Source organism: Corvus moneduloides, chromosome 21 (genome assembly GCF_009650955.1).
Source record: "Corvus moneduloides isolate bCorMon1 chromosome 21, bCorMon1.pri, whole genome shotgun sequence".
NCBI classification, from domain to species: Eukaryota; Metazoa; Chordata; class Aves; order Passeriformes; family Corvidae; genus Corvus; species Corvus moneduloides.
The window spans coordinates 9,026,519-9,044,093 of record NC_045496.1 but is presented as its reverse complement, the minus strand read 5'-3'; the positions used below and the strand labels follow the sequence as shown (position 1 = coordinate 9,044,093).

Sequence of the window (17,575 nt, the reverse complement as noted above, 5' to 3'; positions counted from 1 at the left end):
CCTCGCTGCCCACTGAGGGTGATGGGAACCAACCTCTTGCTGAATTAACCCATCCCTAAAAACCTGGGAATTACAGAGCTCCCATCTGGAATATTGCAGCAGCCTGTGTTAATTGAAGCATTTGAGATGATACCAGTCGCTGCTACAAGATTGATAAAGCCCAGCTCTCAAAGCAGCTCTGGGTTTTCTTTCTGCCTGCAGCTCTTGAGGAGCAGCTCTGTGCTTGACTGTGGTTAGGAAAATCAAAAACTAAATTTAAAACAATGCCCCCGGAGCGATGCTGGGAACAATAATAATAATAATAATAATATGATGATGATGATAATAAGAAAGGAATGTTTCCCATTTAGCAGAGCGTTTCAAAGATAAATCCCTTTCTTTTTCTGGAGATAAACACGCCACAAACACCCAGACATGTTTGAGTCCTCAGGGATATCGAAGCCAACAAACAACGTGTGGAAAATTGTCACCAAAATCTTTCAGCCCCGTACTTGGGAGGAACAGCTGAGGAAGAGCAGCAAAGATTTGGCCTGGAAAAATTTGGAACAGAGGAAAGGTGGCTGAGATGCTCAGAATTTCAGGATGCTCGTGGAAAAAAAAACAAATAGTCGAGGTTCTCCCTCCCAAAGTGGGAGAGAAGAGAGATTTGGAGGTGTTTTTCCCAGTGGATCCAGCAGGGAATGCAGGATTTCTGCTGTCCAGAAAACCCTTCCCTGCTGGTTTATCCTGTCGAGTTGGTGGGAGCGGGCCAGGGGCTGGGGGACCTCTCTGATGTTTCTGTTTGTCATTGACTCTGCTCTTTCTTTGTCTTCTCCTTGCTGGAATCTCTCTCTAGGAGTTTCATGGGGTAATATGTTCTTCCTGTCTCTTGCTGCTCTGTCTTTGCCTGTCCAACCTGTCCAACCACACACTTTGCCACTGTGGAAACAACCCAGCCATGTTCCACCCATCACATCCACTCCTCCGTCCCTTTATTCTCATTATCCAGTGAATATCTTCCCTTAACAATCCTCATCCATCCTGGCTTTCCTTCAGCACAGATAGGAACAGAGTAAAAACAAACCCAAGTCAGAGAGTCAACAAACATACGGAGATGTATCTGTACCAAAAAAGATTTGAGGGGTTGACTCAGTGGGCACTGATGGGTGAGTTACAATCTGTGAAAATCTGAACAACCAGGTTTAAAGAAGAAATTTTAGTCTCTTTTAGAGGATTTCACCTCCAAACAGCCAAGCTGGAAGCTCCAGGACTAATTCAGTGCAGTGTGGGCAAGGGGACCCAGCTGGGATCCAGGCTCTGATATTGGGGGGAGGTCTCTGACGTGAGAACAGAGCTCAGGGAGCTTTTTTCAGGGGGATTTGTGAAGAAGGAGGTCCCAGAAGTTGTATTTAACCTTTTGCAAGTGGCAGTTCTGCTGTCAGCTCAGGACAGCTTCATTCAGGGATCCAGGCTCTGATACTGGGGGATGTCTCTGACACAAAAACAGCTCAGGGAGCTTTTTGCACAGGGAATTTGTGAACAAGGAGGTCCCAAAATTTGTATTTAACCTTCTGCATGTGGCAGTTCTGCTGTCAGTGCAGGGGCAGGATGGGAGGCAGGGCTGTGTCCTCTGTCCCCACATTCCAGGAGCTCCGGGGGGATCCTCCATAGCGAGGAAAAAGATGCCAAGAAAAGCCTTTGATGTGGTCCAGGAAATTTGGCACTGGATTCTTTCTTCTCTCGAGGAAAGTACAGCGTTTAGGGCAGGAAGAGGGTGGCTTTGTGCTTGGGCAGAGTGAGGTGACCTCATTTATTCTTCCAGGAGGATTCCAGGCAATCACAGGCTCCACTTTACCCTGGATTTTTGACGCCCTGGCTCTGAGAGGTCCCTGTCACCTGAAATCAGAGCTGCTGGCAGCAGCAACAGCAACAAGCAGCTTCCATTTGAAAGAACCACTAAATTTTTAAAGGCCCTTTTATTTATTAAAGGGAGAAAAGGCTCTGCAAAGCTCTTTTAAAATATTCCTAATGTTTGAAATAAACAGGCAGCAAACTGACACAGAAAACAACAAAACAGCGCTGGCCTAATGCACCCAAAACTGAGCTAATGCTATTTTTTCTTCTGGTGGTATTCTCTTTTTTTTTTCCTTTTTTTGTTTGCTGTCTGCCTTTATCCTGTGCTCCTCTATAGCTCTAATTCAAGATTCAGCTCTCCTGAAGGTTGCAGTTGTTGTTCAGCAGTCCATTAAAATCTCGTCCTTCCACAACAATTTCTTTCTGTCGTGAGGAATATCCAGGTCAGATGTGTGCTTGGATTCACCTTTTGACTGCATCCCAGTTCCATCTGGACTTTTTATTTTCTGGGATATCTGGCTTTGTATGAAAGCAGTGAAGAAATCCCAGTATTGGCAGAGAGGGTTCTTAAAAATACCCAAACCCAACCCTTAGGGTTTTACTTGACAGGCAGAGGGTCCTTTTAATTAAAATGCAGTTTGCATCACTCTGGGTCAGAGGACCAGGAAAAGCTTTTCCTATAGCAGGGACCTTACTGTGACAAGAAATGGAACTTTTTTTGTTCCTCAGGATTCTCTGTATGGTTCAGAGCATAAATCCCATTAAGATTTAATTGGCTCACGCTCTTTATTTGCTTAAGTGCCTGAATGGAAAAAAAAAAAATCAGTCAGCCCTTCTTAGTGTCCTCTGCTGAGGCAGAAGGAATTTCCTGTGACTGGAGCTGTCTGCCCTCCACCTCGGAGCTCTCCGAGCGCTCATCCCATTCCAGGGAAAAGCAGGAGCAAGGATTTGCTCTGCCTCACGTCTCTGTAACCTTCCTGGAAGTATTAAATCCACAGAAATTCTTGCTTCAGGCGTGGAGCCCACCCCGGGAGAGCAGAGCAGGGAAATGTCTCTGTTCTCGTTTACACGAGGCCTCATTAGTGCAGTTGTTAATTGGCACAGCAGCAGCGTCCAGGTCTCCTGGAATCAGGAGCAGGCACCATGTGGGAATATTCTGGGGTTCTGAGTGAGCCCAGGAGAGCAGAGCTGAGCTTTGCTGGGCTGGCAGTGCTGATCTGCAAAGCAGCAACGTGGCCGTGGGCGCTGGGGAACGGAGCAGAGCTCTGGGCACGGTGTCCCCGTGTCCCACCCTCCTTTCCCGTCCTGCTGCCCCAACCACGTGGCCCTGAAGAGTCTCACCCTCACTCCTCTCTCACCCCCACCTTCCTCAGCTCCCACTGCTTCCCTGGCTTTCCTCACGTGGGAAACATGGAGCAGGGGAAGGGATTTGCTTGGCCTTGCAGAGGGGGCAGCCCCGGGGATGGGGTGGCCACCAGCCCTGGGGACAGGTGGGATGTCCTGTGGCATCTCCTCCTTCCCCCTTTTGCTTCCCTGCTGCCATTCCCATCCTCCTGGGGAGGCTGAACAACCTGTCCTGCAGCCAGGGCACTGCTGAGGGTCAGCCTGGGCTGTGGGGGAGCCCCAGCTCAGCTGGTGGCTCTGGTGACACCGAGGTGACCATGATAGCTGAAAGCAAATAGGCAAAGCCAGGCCTAGGCCAGACCTTCAGCTCTGCTAAAACCAGACAAGAAAGGCAGTAAAAGCTCTGCTGGCGGTGCCTGCTTCATCTAGGGCAGATCAAAGGTCTCTAATGAGAGTCACATATTACTTTTTTAATATTTAATAGTCATTTTGTGCCTTTAAATCAGTCCTGTAGCTCTGGGAGTAAATCCCGTGCCTGGATTGAGAGCTGTGTTAGTGGTCAGGGTCCAGTTGGGATGGATTAAAATGGCCCTAAAACAGCCCTGAAGGATGGGAGAGGGAGAGGTCAGGGACCTGTCCATCCTGTTCCCCCTTTCCTCCACTTCTACTAAACCTTGTGGAAAGGGAATTTCTCCTCAAGTTATACATCCCTGGGATACAACCGACCCTCCAGAAATTCCTGTGTGTCTCCCTCTTACTGCATTTCCAGACAACTGCAGTGCCTGGCGATGGGGGAAAGGGACTGGAGATGAGGCAGGAATGTGGGTTTGGGTTGTAGATTCCAGTCCAGCATTAGGTGTGAGTTCTCAATCCTTTGGAAGTGGCTGGATTTCCAACAAGACCCTTCCCAGGGCTGAGCAGGGTCAGGCAGCCACAAAACTGGCTGGTTCCCTCCACCCTTGGTGCTCCTCCCTCAGCACAGGGTGTAGGGCAGGGTGGGGGAAGCTCTGCACTTCTTCCCAAACCTCCGTGGCTCTCTTGGGTCTCTCGTCCTTCCATTATTTCCCTCCTGGAGAAGAGGAATGTTCAGCAGCCTGGGAGAGCACAGGATAGGAACTACCAGCATCTGTCCCACCGTTCTTCATTCACACCTGTGTTCCCTCAGCGCAGTCCCAGACCCAAACCTCCAGCCATGAATAAAACTCCCGATTTCCATCCCATTTTCCACTTCATACAAAACGAAGGGAATGTTGTTGTTTTGCCATGGGGTTGGAAGAAGATGTATCTGTTGTCTCTTTTTGCTTATTTATTTTGGAAGTGCACGAGGAAAGGAACTCTGTCCTTCCCCTAAAACCCCTCTTGAAGTTAACAAGAGGAACGTTCTCGGGCCTTGCACTCGGTTTTAACCAAACCTAAGCCCCAAATGTGACTGACAGCACCTGCATGCCTGAGTGGGGAGTTGTCCCAGCACTGCTCCAGGCATGTAATATATTGTCATATTACATGGTCCTGCATGGGATCGGTGGCATGTCCTCCACGGGACACTCAGGGATGAGGGAACAGGCTCTGACCCCCAGGAGAGCTCTGTCCCTCACCAGGAAGGCTCCCAAACCCTCTTGGCACAATGTTCCCGCCAGAGAATTGCACGGAGAAACAGCCCCTGCCTCATCCAGCTGGGAGGGAAGAGCCACATGTGGCTTTGTCCCTTCTCCTGCCGGGAATGGGATGGAGGAGCTGAGCCTCCTGTCCCGGTGCTGCTGCCCTGCCTGGGAGCCTTGTCCGGTGTGGAGTCGGGGCAGGAAGGGCCCCAGGTCCTGCTGAGCGGCTGGGAGGTGACAAAGCCTGGACATCCTGTGGCTGAGCCCTGCCAGGACCCTGTCCCGCCCCAGCCTTCTCCTCGTGCTGCTGGATCCACCCCAGGTGAGGCTGGGTCATCCTGCCTGCAGCCCTGCTGAGGATGGACACAAAACCTGCCAAAAAAACCACCCCAAACCCAACCAATTGCACCACCAAAGCCACCCTGGATGCCCAGAAACACCCCAGTGAGTGACCTGAGGAGCAAACGATTCCCTCTGTTGTTCTTGTGCCTTTTTCTCCCTTGCAGAGGAACCAAAGGCAAGGACATCAACACCATCAAGTCCCTGCGAGTCCTGCGGGTGCTCCGGCCTCTGAAGACCATAAAACGGCTGCCAAAGTTAAAGGTTAGAAAAGAACCCCAAATTTTCCTTCTCTGGAGGTTTCTGACCGATCTGAGTGGCAGCTGGTGGACTCCACTGACCCCAAGTTGTTTCTGTTGCTTTTCTTTGGTTGCGATGCATCTCTGTGCCAGATGAGCACAAACAGCTGGGCAGATATTGAGCAAATGGCAAACACTCGGGTGCTTTTGCCAACATTGTGGGTAACTTTAGGGATTCTTGTGGAAATGCCATGAAAATTAAACCTCTACAAATAGAAAAAAAGGCAGATAAATTAAATTACAGTTCATAAGTGGGATGGTCTTTGAAGTGATACAGGAAAAAATGGGGTTGGGAGGGTTTGGGTTTCCCTGGAGAATTTAACATGAATATTGCAAGGTTTTCCACAGGCTGTCCAAAGGGATTTGTCATTGCTGTGGGAGGAGCTTTAATTTATTCATCTTTCTATTAAAGAATCCATAGTCCAGTTCTTTTCTTCCCTAGAACACTGAGCTAAAAAATAAAATCAATTTAATGGCCTGTGGTTACTCATCCAACAGCAACAATTTGAGGTGCAGCCAGGTCCTGCAAAGAGAGAATGGAAGGAATTAAAATTCCATAATTCCTGAGATTTAGGGACTCCTCAATACCTTTTGTGGGCTGTTGATGGGGAAAAAGCCATGGATGTTTTGGAACGGTGAAAATGTGTTTGACAATTCCTGTTTTCACATCAAACTAAGGGTCAGCTGCTCTGGAGATTTGCTTTTGTCTGAGCCCACCATTCATGCTTAAATAATTTTAGTTTTATGCACATGAAATTGATCTGAAAAGAAAAGGAACGTTAATGTTGAACCATGTAGAAATTTCATGTTGGATTTCTGGGTTGATCAGTGAGATTTCCATCAGGATTCCTGGGCTAATTAAAAAGATTTCCATCAGGATTCCTGGGCTGATTGGACAGATTTCCATCAGGGTTCCTGGGCTGATTAGAGAAATTTCCATCAGGATCCCTGGGCTGATCAGAGAGATTCCTATCAGGATTCCTGGGATAGTTAACAAGATTTCCATCAGGATTCCTGGGCTGATCAGAGAAATTTCCATCAGGATTCCTGGGCTGATCACAGGGATTTCCATCAGGGTTCCTGGGCTGATTGGACAGATTTCCATCAGGATTCCTGGCTTGCATCAGGAGTGTAATTCTGTGGGTGATTCACTTCCATTCAGAGGAACAGCAGCAGGATTGTACAAACCCTGTGCTTGGGCAGGGACTGCTCAATTTCTGGTATTATGACAAACTTCTGACTAAAATTAAACTGCAAATTACTTGTGATGAATCAGGGCTTCATTCCCACGTAGTAATGAGTTTGAGAAGTTCTTTGCAGGGAGTTCAGGAGAGCACATTAGTCACACCTCATTCTGACAGACAGCTCTTCAGAAAAATATTTATTCAAAGCATTTGGTTGTTTTGTTTCCTGGTATTTTTTTTCCTTATTATTCCAACAGTTTTTATGCATCCACTGGAAGTAAAATCAAAACAATTTTCATTTTATAATGAAATGTTTGCTCAGGACTAATATTGTCTTGACAAGCTGTGATTGTCTTTGTAAACGTTATGAGCAGCATCAGAAAATTCAGTGGCACAGCCAAAGTTGTGGATAAAGCAGGAGATGAGGGAAGCTGGAGTTGTTCCTCACAGCTTTGGGAAGTGAAAATCCATCGAAGCACCCATGGGTTGTGGGATGGGGAATGAGTCCCAAATGAGGGAGATTTAGCTGGGATTTTGGGAAGGAATTGTTCCCTGGGAGGGTGGGCAGGCCCTGGCACAGGGTGCCCAGAGCAGCTGGGGCTGCCCCTGGATCCCTGGCAGTGCCCAAGGCCAGGCTGGACATTGAGGCTTGGAGCAGCCTGGGACAGTGGAAGGTGGGAATAAGATGAGCTTTAAGGTCTTTTCCAACCCAAATCCTCCGTGACTCCCCGAGTGTGGTTAAACAGTGGATGCCAAGATTTTGGATGAACTTTTCCTTTCTCCCCACCCCTTGACCGTGCTCCCCTCCACGCCCAGGCTGTCTTTGACTGTGTGGTGAACTCCCTGAAGAACGTCCTCAACATCCTCATCGTGTACATGCTCTTCATGTTCATCTTCGCCGTCATCGCCGTGCAGCTCTTCAAGGGCCGCTTCTTCTACTGCACGGACGAGTCCAAGGAGCTGGAGAAGGACTGCAGGTACAGCTGGGAGTAGGGAATGTGGCAGGGAGCAGCTTCCTGCAGCTGCCCAGGCTGGCCCAAAATCAGGGATGTGCTGAGTGGGAAGAGTCTCCTGTAAATAAGAGCAATAATTCAGCACAGCCAGCCCGGAGGTGAATTTGCCTTGTTTTTCTTTAACAGCTGTGTCACTCCTGGCTCTGATCTTCAGGATACAGGGGAGGCAGCTTCTTTCCCAGGAAAGCTGAGTGTGATTCCTAAGAGAAGGGTTTTTGATAGTGTGACTCCTCTTTCCACCTTGATTCTTAGAGCTCCAATGAATTAGAAAAACACACTGAATAAATAATCAGAAGCGTGGGATGTTAAAGAGCTACTAATTAGTGAGGAGAGGGACAGGATCTGAATCTTTTAAAAGCCCTGTCATGCTTTGTCCTTCCCAGCAGGCTGCCAAGGTGTGGTACTCCACAATGTGCATCTCATCAGCTTTTTCTTGGCACCCAAAGCACCTCCTCAGCACTGTCCTGCTCTGCCCGTCCCTCTCCTGCTGCCTGGCACGTGCAGGGCACGTCCCGGTGGGATCCCAGGGGTTGTCACTGCAGTTCTTCCTTGGAAGAATGCAGATAAATTACGGGGAGGAATGTGAAAGGACAGAAAAGGGTAGGTTGGAGAGGGTTCTCCTCGTGCCAGGCCCCTAAAAGCAGGACACATTTAGGACTTAGACCCAACCCTGGAGTAGGAGCCAGAGATGTTTCCCTGTCAAGCAGAGGTTTTCTGTGGGGTCAGACAATTTAGGGGCCGCCCAGGTGTTGATGGCTGGCTTTGCCTAATGAATGAATGAATGCCTTGCTTAAAATTCCTTTCATTTTTAGTCCTCAGGTCCAGTTCCCGTGGCTAAGAGTGACTCAAAAATTGGCCTTTACTTCTATCATAGGCTTTGAGGGGGTCTCCTTGTCTGTAATCCACAGCAGAGTCCAGACTGTGCTGCTGGGGCTTTCCAAAACTCCTGAGTCCTAAGAAATGCCTGATCTGCTTTCATTCTCTCACTGGCTCTCAATCTCTTGTTCCTAGGGGTCAGTACCTGGATTATGAAAAAAATGAGGTGGAGGCACAGCCCAGGGAATGGAAAAAATACGAGTTCCACTACGACAACGTGCTCTGGGCTCTGCTCACGCTCTTCACCGTGTCCACAGGGGAAGGGTGGCCAACGTGAGTAATGGGGCTGGCAGGGGCTGATGGTGCAGGTAAAGCAGGTCCCCAAAGCTCTGAGGGACAGCAGGTGACCTGGGAAATGAGAAAAGTCTTTTATCAGCTCAGTGCTGTGTGATTATTGGGTGAGCCAGCAGGCAGAGCTCTGTATTTTCCTGGCACAGGGATGCTCAGGAAGTTTTCCGTTCTTGCTTCAGGCTTTTGGGCTTGCACACCTTTCTCAGGGGTAAAACTGATATTGGAAATGTAAGAAAACGAGGGGGGAAAAAGTATTGTGAGCTCTGCTGGAAGTCTGCTGGTCGTGACGGTCCCCAAATGACATTTCCTGTTCAGGACGTGACTTTATTTTGGCACGTGTGGAGTGCCGTGTGTGGCCAGGGTTCCTCCTCCTCCACGGTCAACTCTTTCATAAAATAAAGGCTCAAACAGCATCAGCCTCCCTTTTCCAGTCCCTCACTGTGTTCCCCTGTTGGATGTCATCAATACCTCTCTTTTCCCACTTTTACTCCATCCCTGTTGACCAGAGAAGAGAAACCAGATCCAGCTGGATCCTCTCCCCTTGGCCAGGGGGGATCAGTGGATCTGGACACAGCAAATCTCCCACCATTCTGCACAATGGTGAGAACAAAGGGTTTCCCTAAAAATATCCTCAAGGAAAACTTCTCCCCAGCCACGTGGATGGGAGCAAGTTTTTCCTGAGCATATGTGGAAAACCCTGCACGTGAGTGGAGGCTGGGGATTGACTCTCAGGGGGTCCTTGGTGCTTCCCAGGGGTTGTGTTGACCTTTCCTCTCTCTTTGCATTTGCTTGCAGTGTGCTGAAGCACTCAGTGGATGCCACCTACGAGGAACAGGGGCCCAGCCCTGGCTACCGAATGGAAATGTCCATCTTTTACGTGGTGTATTTTGTTGTCTTCCCTTTTTTCTTTGTCAACATCTTTGTGGCGTTAATCATCATCACCTTCCAGGAGCAAGGAGATAAAGTGATGTCAGAGTGCAGCCTCGAGAAAAACGAGGTACCCACCTCTTCTGACTCCAGAGTTGGTGTTCCAGGGGCTCAGAGCACCTGGATACTGGTGGAAGGCCACTCCTCGTCCCCCCTGTGCTGGGGGGACTGGAGAGCAGTGGTTATTGGAGGGTGTGTGGTGTAGAGACCAAAGAAATGAGTGGCTGTTTCAGCTTCTGCATAAAAACACCACCAGGGAGAGCCCCCGAATGGTTCCTGTTAGGAACCACTGTCACCCGTCCCCCTGCACTGCACCAAAGGGGAGATGGATCTGCCCTGGCACAGGGTGCCCAGAGAAGCTGCTCCATCCCTGGCAGTGCCCAAGGCCAGGCTGGACACTGGGGCTTGGGGCAGCCTGGGACAGTGGAAGGTGTCCCTGCCATGGGAGGGGTGGCACTGGATGGGCTTTGAGGTCCCTTCCAGCCCAAACCATTCCATGGTTTGATGTCTGCTTGAGTGTGGAGGTGTGGAAGGAGACAAACCTTGAGGCCAGACCTCAGAAACCAAACTGAGCTATAACTGCTGTGGCTCCCCAGAGGAAAACTCCTTTCCACAGGCTGGTTTTGTGCCCAGCTGGGACTTTTCCTCCTGGCAGCAGCCAAAAGGAGATGCCTTGAGAAGAGTGTAAGACCAGGGTAAGAAGCTGTGAGGTTTTTCCTTAATGCCCCCAAAAATCCCATTGTTTTCCACTCAGGGACCTCCTGAGTTGGTTTTTCTGTAGTTTCTGGCATCTTTGTATCTTCCTTCCGTGGGTGTATCCAGTTTCCTTCTCAATCCATGTAGACTTTTAGCATCTGCAGCATCCTTCATCCAGGGTCCACAGCCTCAACGACCTCTTGTGGGAAGAACCATCTCTTTTCATGTATTTTGAAACTGGAACCTGATTTTTTGATGGAAAGAGATGAATTTTTAAGCTATTCTTAATTAGTTCCTTGTTTGTCTAGATGAACAAAAAGTCCAAAATAAAGCAGAATATTTAGAGATGCTTTGTTATTTTCCAACTGGGCAGAAAGTGATTTCAGACTTGGAATTCTTAGGTAAATCCAAGATGAGAAAACGCTCCAGAATCAAAACCTCTTGTGGGTAGAAACCACTTTTTTCTCATAGTTTTATATTCATAATAAAGTGAGCAGAAACAGCCAATGAAAGGGGTCTTTGAGAGTTCCCCCAGTGCTTTTGGTGGATAATTTATTGGTAAATTCAGTTCTCATTTTATGAAACATTCTGAGCTGTCCGGGTGTTGCTGTGCTGAGAACACACCTGAGTTCCACAGTACTTTTTGAAAACCACAGAGAACATCTTTACCAATCCTCAGTCGCCCATCAGGAGGACTTGGAAGTGTTTTTAAAAGTGGGATCAGGACCTATGAGGAGCTGGGCTCTAATGGAATGTTGTAGGACTGCATAGGAACGTTATAGGGTAAATATTCCAGGAAAATTGATCAGGATTTGGGGATCCTGTGCTGCGTTTTACAGGGAACAGTCAGTACTCGCTTGGTGTAAATGCTCTGCTCACTCTCCCAACCACATCCCGATGGATTAAGACTTCCAGCCCTTTTCCTGTCATCTCTTCATCCCCTTTTTGTTTTGTAGAGGGCCTGCATAGACTTTGCCATAAGTGCCAAGCCCCTGACCCGCTACATGCCTCAGAACAAGCAATCCTTCCAGTACAAGATGTGGAAATTCGTGGTGTCCCCTCCCTTTGAGTATTTTATTATGGTCATGATCGCTCTCAACACCATCGTCCTCATGATGAAGGTGAGTGGGATCTTCCTGTATCTGGGAATTTTGGGCTGTTGGCTGGAGAGATTCTCGCCCTGAGAGCTGAGGGGGGCTCAGCAGGAGCAGCCACCACTCCTCATGTGCCTACTGGGATTCCTTTGGCCCCCTGAGGGAGGTGGTTTAGCTGGGATGAGATCCCACCAGTGGGATTCCCTGCAGAGTGTTGGTTGGGCTCAGCCCCTTTGGGGTGTGAACATGGGATGGGAACTGGGATCTGCAGGTGCTGATCTCCAGCTCAGCCAGGGTCTTGGGGCTGCTCAAAGCCCAGTCAGGCCATGGAGATTCAAACTGAAACAGAGTAGGTTTAGATGGGATATTGGGAAGGAATCATTCCCTGGGAGGGTGGGGAGGCCCTGGCACAGGGTGCCCAGAGCAGCTGGGGCTGCCCCTGGATCCCTGGCAGTGCCCAAGGCCAGGCTGGACAGGGCTTGGAGCAGCCTGGGATAGGGAAAAGTGTCCCTGCCCATAGGGACTGGATGAGCTTTAAGCTCCCTTCCAACCCAGGCCATTCTGTGATTCTGTGAAATGACCCAACTTTGGAACAGCATCAGGCTCCTGGGATGTGATCCAGAGTGGAGGAGGAGATGCAGGTGGATACATGGTGTGGATGATGTTCCCTCCTGTCCCTTGCCTGGCTTAGAGTATCTTCACAGTCAAGGGGTCCCCATATGCTTAGGGTTCTCTGGAACAAAACCCAGCTCTGCACTTCCCCTCTGGGTTTGAAAATGTCCTTCGTCCCTCCTGCGCCGTGCTGTGCTTATACGGGAACATCCCCCAGCAACAGTCTCCAGCTCTGAGGATATTCCAGCTGCCCCCTCAGTACAGGATGGAGGCAAGAGAGACAGGAATAACTGTGTTGTAACCCCAAGCCTCGCTTAAAGTGAGCACAGAATCCTGACTAAAATGAGCAAACCTGCTGGGAAAGGTTTTACTCTGTCGGTGATTTTCACCAACAGCCTTTCTTCCATCCCGCTTTAGTTCTATGATGCTCCAGAAGCATACGAGGAAATGCTGAAATGCCTGAACATTGTGTTTACATCCATGTTTTCCATGGAATGTGTGCTGAAGATCATTGCCTTTGGTGTGCTGGTAGGTGCCTCCCTTGTTCCCTTCCACCTCTTCTCCTCTCTCGACGAAATGCTCGCGTTTCGTGACGCGCATTTAAAAACGAGCAAACAAAAAAACCCCCCCGACCTGTGCTGGCAAAGAGAAAATAACCCCTGGATCCCTCTATTCCCCTTGTGTTCTCATTTGGCAGAATTATTTCCGAGATGCCTGGAATGTCTTTGATTTTGTAACAGTGTTGGGAAGTATTACTGATATTTTAGTAACAGAGATTGCGGTAAGTACAGCTTGCTCAATTTCCTTCCTTTATAAACAAAGCCGTGCCCTGTCAAGACACTGAACCTTCTCCCTACCAGCCTTATTCCCTGGAGCTGCCTCTGGGAGTCACGATGGCCTTGGCTGACCCTGTTCCATGAGCTCTGCTTTTCCATGGAGCTGAGCACAGCTGTGTGCCCCAAAGAGGGAAAGCTCTGATGAGAACCACGGTGCTCGTGACTCTGCCAGCAAGCAGCTCCCTCTCTCCTGCAGCCAACTACTCTATCCTCAGGCCTTTTCTGCCTATTCGTGGAAAAATCCTGCTGGATTTAGAGAGGGAAAAGACCAAAGGGATTCTGCTGTGTTCGTGTGGGAGGTTTTCTGCAGGGCATGCGTCTGCCCCTTGGGGCTCCTGCCCAGTCTGGGTCACGGGGCAGGGTGAGGGTGATGAGGTGAAGGGTGTGGACTGGGGGAATGTTCCTGTCACAAAAGCTCTGTGGGGCAATGAATAAACAAACAGCTCTCCCACAGGATTTCTGGCCAGCCCTCCAAGGGCTGCTGTCTCCCTGCTGATCCTGTAGATCGCACAAAGTGGACAGACTTGGCATTAAATCTGAAGGATTTTTCCATAAGGGCAGCAAATGCCTGTCTCAATCCCTGACAGTCTGATATTACCCACGGAATAAATTGCTCCTCTCCTCTCCCAGTGCATGTTGGAGCTGATGATGTAGCTGTGTGATGAATTTGAACTTGACCATAACTTTTCTCCTCAGTCCCAGGGGTTTGCCTGTAGATGTGTTCTGTGTGTGCTGAGAACTGTGCTCCCCACGTTCCTTTACAGGTGCTGGTGAAGACCATGTGACTGTTTCTAACAAAATGCATTTTTATTTAACCTCCTTGGTACAAAATAATGCACAACCCCCCAAAGTTTTCCTCCCCATACAAATGATGTTCGTTTATCTGCTGGTGAATCCTGTGTTGTAGGATTTTGGTTTCAGTGCAGCCAGGCTGAAGTTACTCAGCTCACCCACTCTGAGTGCTGCGGATTGTTGTCCCCACTCCCTCTCCCATGGGATGTATTTCCTTGCCAAGGGCACCCAAACTTTTGCCATGGTTTGAAAATCTGTGAAACCATTTGCAAGTCAGCCACAAACAGATTGAAGCTTTTCCACCCCTCCTCTGGCCACTTTTTCTGGGAGGAAGTAGCACTGACAGCTCTCACGGGGTAAGGGAGCCTCTGGTCTCTCACAGATTGGTGTCTTCTCCTTCAGGAAGGTTTTTCCTTCTCAACACCAAGCCCAAATGCTGCTAAAATCCTCATTTTTGGAGCTGTTTCACAGTCAGGGAGCAGCCACAGTGTTGCCCCTTCCCTGCTCAGATAATGGGACATTGCCTCTCCCTCCAGCTCCCGTGGGATGGCCCAGCCAGGGATTGGATCAGGTTGGGCTGTGAGACATTTTCAGCATCAAAACCTTTGCAGAGGCGTGTGAATTCCCCCTAAAGCCCCAGCAGGGCACCCATGTGCCTTTCCCTTCTCCTCCCGGGTGGGAAAGAAGAGGTTTTTTGGTTTATGAGGAGCTGGACACATTCAGTCCTTAGAGAGGATTTTCTAAAGGAGGTCACCAGATTCCCCTGGCAGTGTCCAACATGCAGCTGACCACAAAACTCTCTCATATAAAAGCCACATGTCCCCAGGACACTCCAGCCCTGAGCTCTTGGTCCTCTGTCTGTGTCTGCAGAGCTTTTTGAGCTCAGCTCTCTCTAAACATTCCCTTTTGTGGGGCTTGATCTCTTCTCCCACATAACAAGCAGCAAGGCAAGAGGAAACAGCCTCAAGTTGCTCCAGAGGAAGTTTAGGGTGGATATTAGGAATAATTGCTTCATGGAGAGGGTGGTCAGGCACTGGAACAGGTGGAGTCCCCTTCCCTGCAGAGATTTAAGAGCTGTGTGGATGTGGCACTTGGGGACAGCATTTAATGGTGGCCTTGGCAGTGCTGAGGGAATGATTGGACTCGACAGTCTTGGAGATCTTCTCCAACCTGAACAACTCTCTGATTTCTGTGTAGCCACCACATCTCCTCCCCGCTTTTCATTCACACAGAGTGCCCAGGGGTCATCCCCTGCCACTTTTCTTTCTAGATTTGGTTTCCAGCACTTCTTTCGTGCAGCTCCTGTCTGATCTCTCCCCAGCAGCACACATTCCTTCAGCCACACACATCCCTGTCAGCCTCCCACAGGAACCACGGACTGGGATCAGGGGCAGCGTGCACAGCACCCTGAGCAGCTCCGTTTGCTTGAAGGGGGCAGTGAGGGCCAGCTCTGAGCTGCATCCCTGCTCAGTTCGTGGGTGTTGGCAGTGGTGCCCTGAAGATCACACTGATAACAGGGCTGATAACAGGGTTGCTAACAGGGTTGGTAACAGGGTTGGTAATGGCAGCTGTCAGGATGTCCCTCATGGAATTCATTCCACTTCAGCCAGTGGCATGTGGAGATGTGGTCTTGTACCAAGCTCTCCACTGCCACTGAAACCTTCCTGCCCTCAAAGCCAGGTTGGATGGGGCTTGGAGCAACCTAGGACAGTGGAAGGTCCCTGCCCATGAAGGAGATGAGCTTTAAGGTCCCCTCCAACCCAAACCGTTCCATGATTTTATGATTCTCCTCTTCCAGTCCTGAGGATGGAAAAGAAGCAGAAGGATGCAGCCCTTTGCTCCTGCCCTGTGTGGTCGGCTCCATGCGAGGTTGCACGTGGGTTATGCTGACCCACAGGGCACCAAGGGGGTCCCAAGGGCTCCCAAATCTGCCTGGCAGTGCCAAGACTGCTTTGCTGCCTACAAAGTGACACAGAGTGGCAGAGTTACACTTTAAACCAGCTTTGGAATATTCTGTCAAACTGCAGTTTCCCCTGGGTAATTGAAATATTTCTGGTATTGAGAGCCAGTGTAGAAAAACTGAACCGACAGATCCAGTCTGACCCAGTTTTGAACCAATAGTTCCAAAACAGAAGCCATTTTAGAAAAATGTAGGAAAGAAAGGGCTGAAAGAGCTGATGCAGAGATGTGAACGTGCAGGGCTGGAGGTGAGGAGCAGGGCGTGCCTCATTCACAGAGCACAGCCCAGCTGTGGCCTCTGCCCAGCCTCTTTTTCCCTCTGGAATTCCAGGTAGGGCAGAGCAGGAAATAAAGGCTGGGGATGAGCTGAACCAACCCCACCTCACCTTCCTTCAGGGCACGACTGGGGCGCAGGAGCTCTCATGGAGCAGGGAACAACCAGAGACGAGAACAGGTCTCGGATCCTCCCTCCCAGAGCTGTGTCCCCAGCAGGGAATGGCCCTTTTTCCCTGTGACTTCCCCAGCTCCAGCTTTCCCTCATCTGCTGGGCAGAGTTTGGGACAGCCCCTTTAGTCCTTCCAGCCCTCCTGGCAGCCATTCCCGTGGAGTTTCCTCAGCTGGGAAGTCCAGGTGACAGCCACAAGGTGACTTTGCTGGCCAGTCTGCAGCTGTCCCTGTCCCAGCCACCCTCCAGGTCCCTGTGGAGATGTTTTCTAGGTGTGCCACTGAGCTCAGGCTCACAAACAGTTGCCAGAGCACCGTTTTCCTCCGTATTTTCCAGCCAGAAGTGTTCTCCAAAGGTAAATAATCCTGGGTGGCCTCACCTTGAGAGACTTGGCTTCCACCAGCCTTGTTTGGTACCTTTAACCCTCGGAGAAGTAAAGACAAAAGGAAAAGAAATGTGTGGATTAATTGCTTTGTTTTAATTTTTCTGGTCATGTCACATGTAATTTACTTTGTGATTGTAGTGGAATATCTCTTTTTTTTATTTCCTCAGGCAAAAGCATGAATGTCAGTTTTTTTACCCTCGGTAATTGAGGGAAAAGAGGTGGGATTAAGGAAAAGGTGTCCTTGTGGACACAGTTGGCCTCAGGAGGCCGAGTGGGTGTGTGGCAAACTGACATCTATTTCTATGCCTGGAAATAGAAAAAAACCACCCTGAGAAGTGTTTGTGAATTGTCTCCAAATTTGCATTACAAACTGAAATGCAAATAACAACTGCACTGTCTGTGTTACCTCGAGGATCTCCGAATCTCTTTTGGTTCGAAGCATTTTTTACTCCGGGAGTTCCCATAAAATAACACCTCCCCACCCCCGATAGCCCGACGGGTTTTTTTTTTCCAGTGAAATTTTTCAGAGTTTCCTTTTTGCTTGTCCTGATTACTCATTTTCTCTTTTTGTTTCCTGTTTTTGTTCCTTATTTTCCTTATCTACCTGCTGAATCACGCCATCCAATCAACATACAATGCGAAAACCATGTCTCCGTCTGTATGTTGTGCACCTGCTGCTCAAAAAAAAAAAAAATCTAAAAATTTGTAAATAATCTTGCAAATATCCATCCATGACAACATCACATATAGGACACGGTTGGTTTCATTGAATTTAAACAATTCTTTAAATTCTCTGCTTTGATTTTCTCTCGTTTTTCTTTGATTTGATCCGTTTCTGTTTGGTTTTTTCTTTGATGAGAGTTCCGATTGCACTGGTGGAAAAGCCTCACTGCAGCGTGCCCTGAAGTGGCTTCTGTCCTGCACCTCCCTCCCTGGGCTCATTGGTGACAATGAGTTGCCAATAGCCCGTCCCTTGCTCCCTGTGCCACCCCCTGTGCCAAAGGGGACACTGCCACCTGCTTTATTTCCGTGGGAAGTGGGAGGAGATGGCG

The 17,575-nt window shown here is 49.3% G+C and overlaps 1 protein-coding gene across 24 annotated transcripts in view; it reads left to right on the top strand.

Annotated features, from left to right (window-relative positions):
- CACNA1B (calcium voltage-gated channel subunit alpha1 B) overlaps positions 1–17,575 on the top strand; it is a 265,839-nt gene that overhangs the window by 202,926 nt on the left and 45,338 nt on the right. For 13 of the 24 annotated variants that reach the window (XM_032130521.1, XM_032130522.1, XM_032130520.1 and 10 more), the window contains 9 exons: positions 836–847; positions 5,282–5,378; positions 7,414–7,574; positions 8,622–8,759; positions 9,573–9,774; positions 11,357–11,521; positions 12,524–12,634; positions 12,804–12,887; positions 17,274–17,279. In XM_032130521.1, coding sequence (XP_031986412.1) covers positions 836–847; positions 5,282–5,378; positions 7,414–7,574; positions 8,622–8,759; positions 9,573–9,774; positions 11,357–11,521; positions 12,524–12,634; positions 12,804–12,887; positions 17,274–17,279 — 976 coding nt within the window. The remainder of the gene's footprint in view (positions 1–835; positions 848–5,281; positions 5,379–7,413; positions 7,575–8,621; positions 8,760–9,572; positions 9,775–11,356; positions 11,522–12,523; positions 12,635–12,803; positions 12,888–17,273; positions 17,280–17,575) is intronic. The other 11 variants (XM_032130533.1, XM_032130540.1, XM_032130539.1 and 8 more) reach the window with 3 other exon arrangements.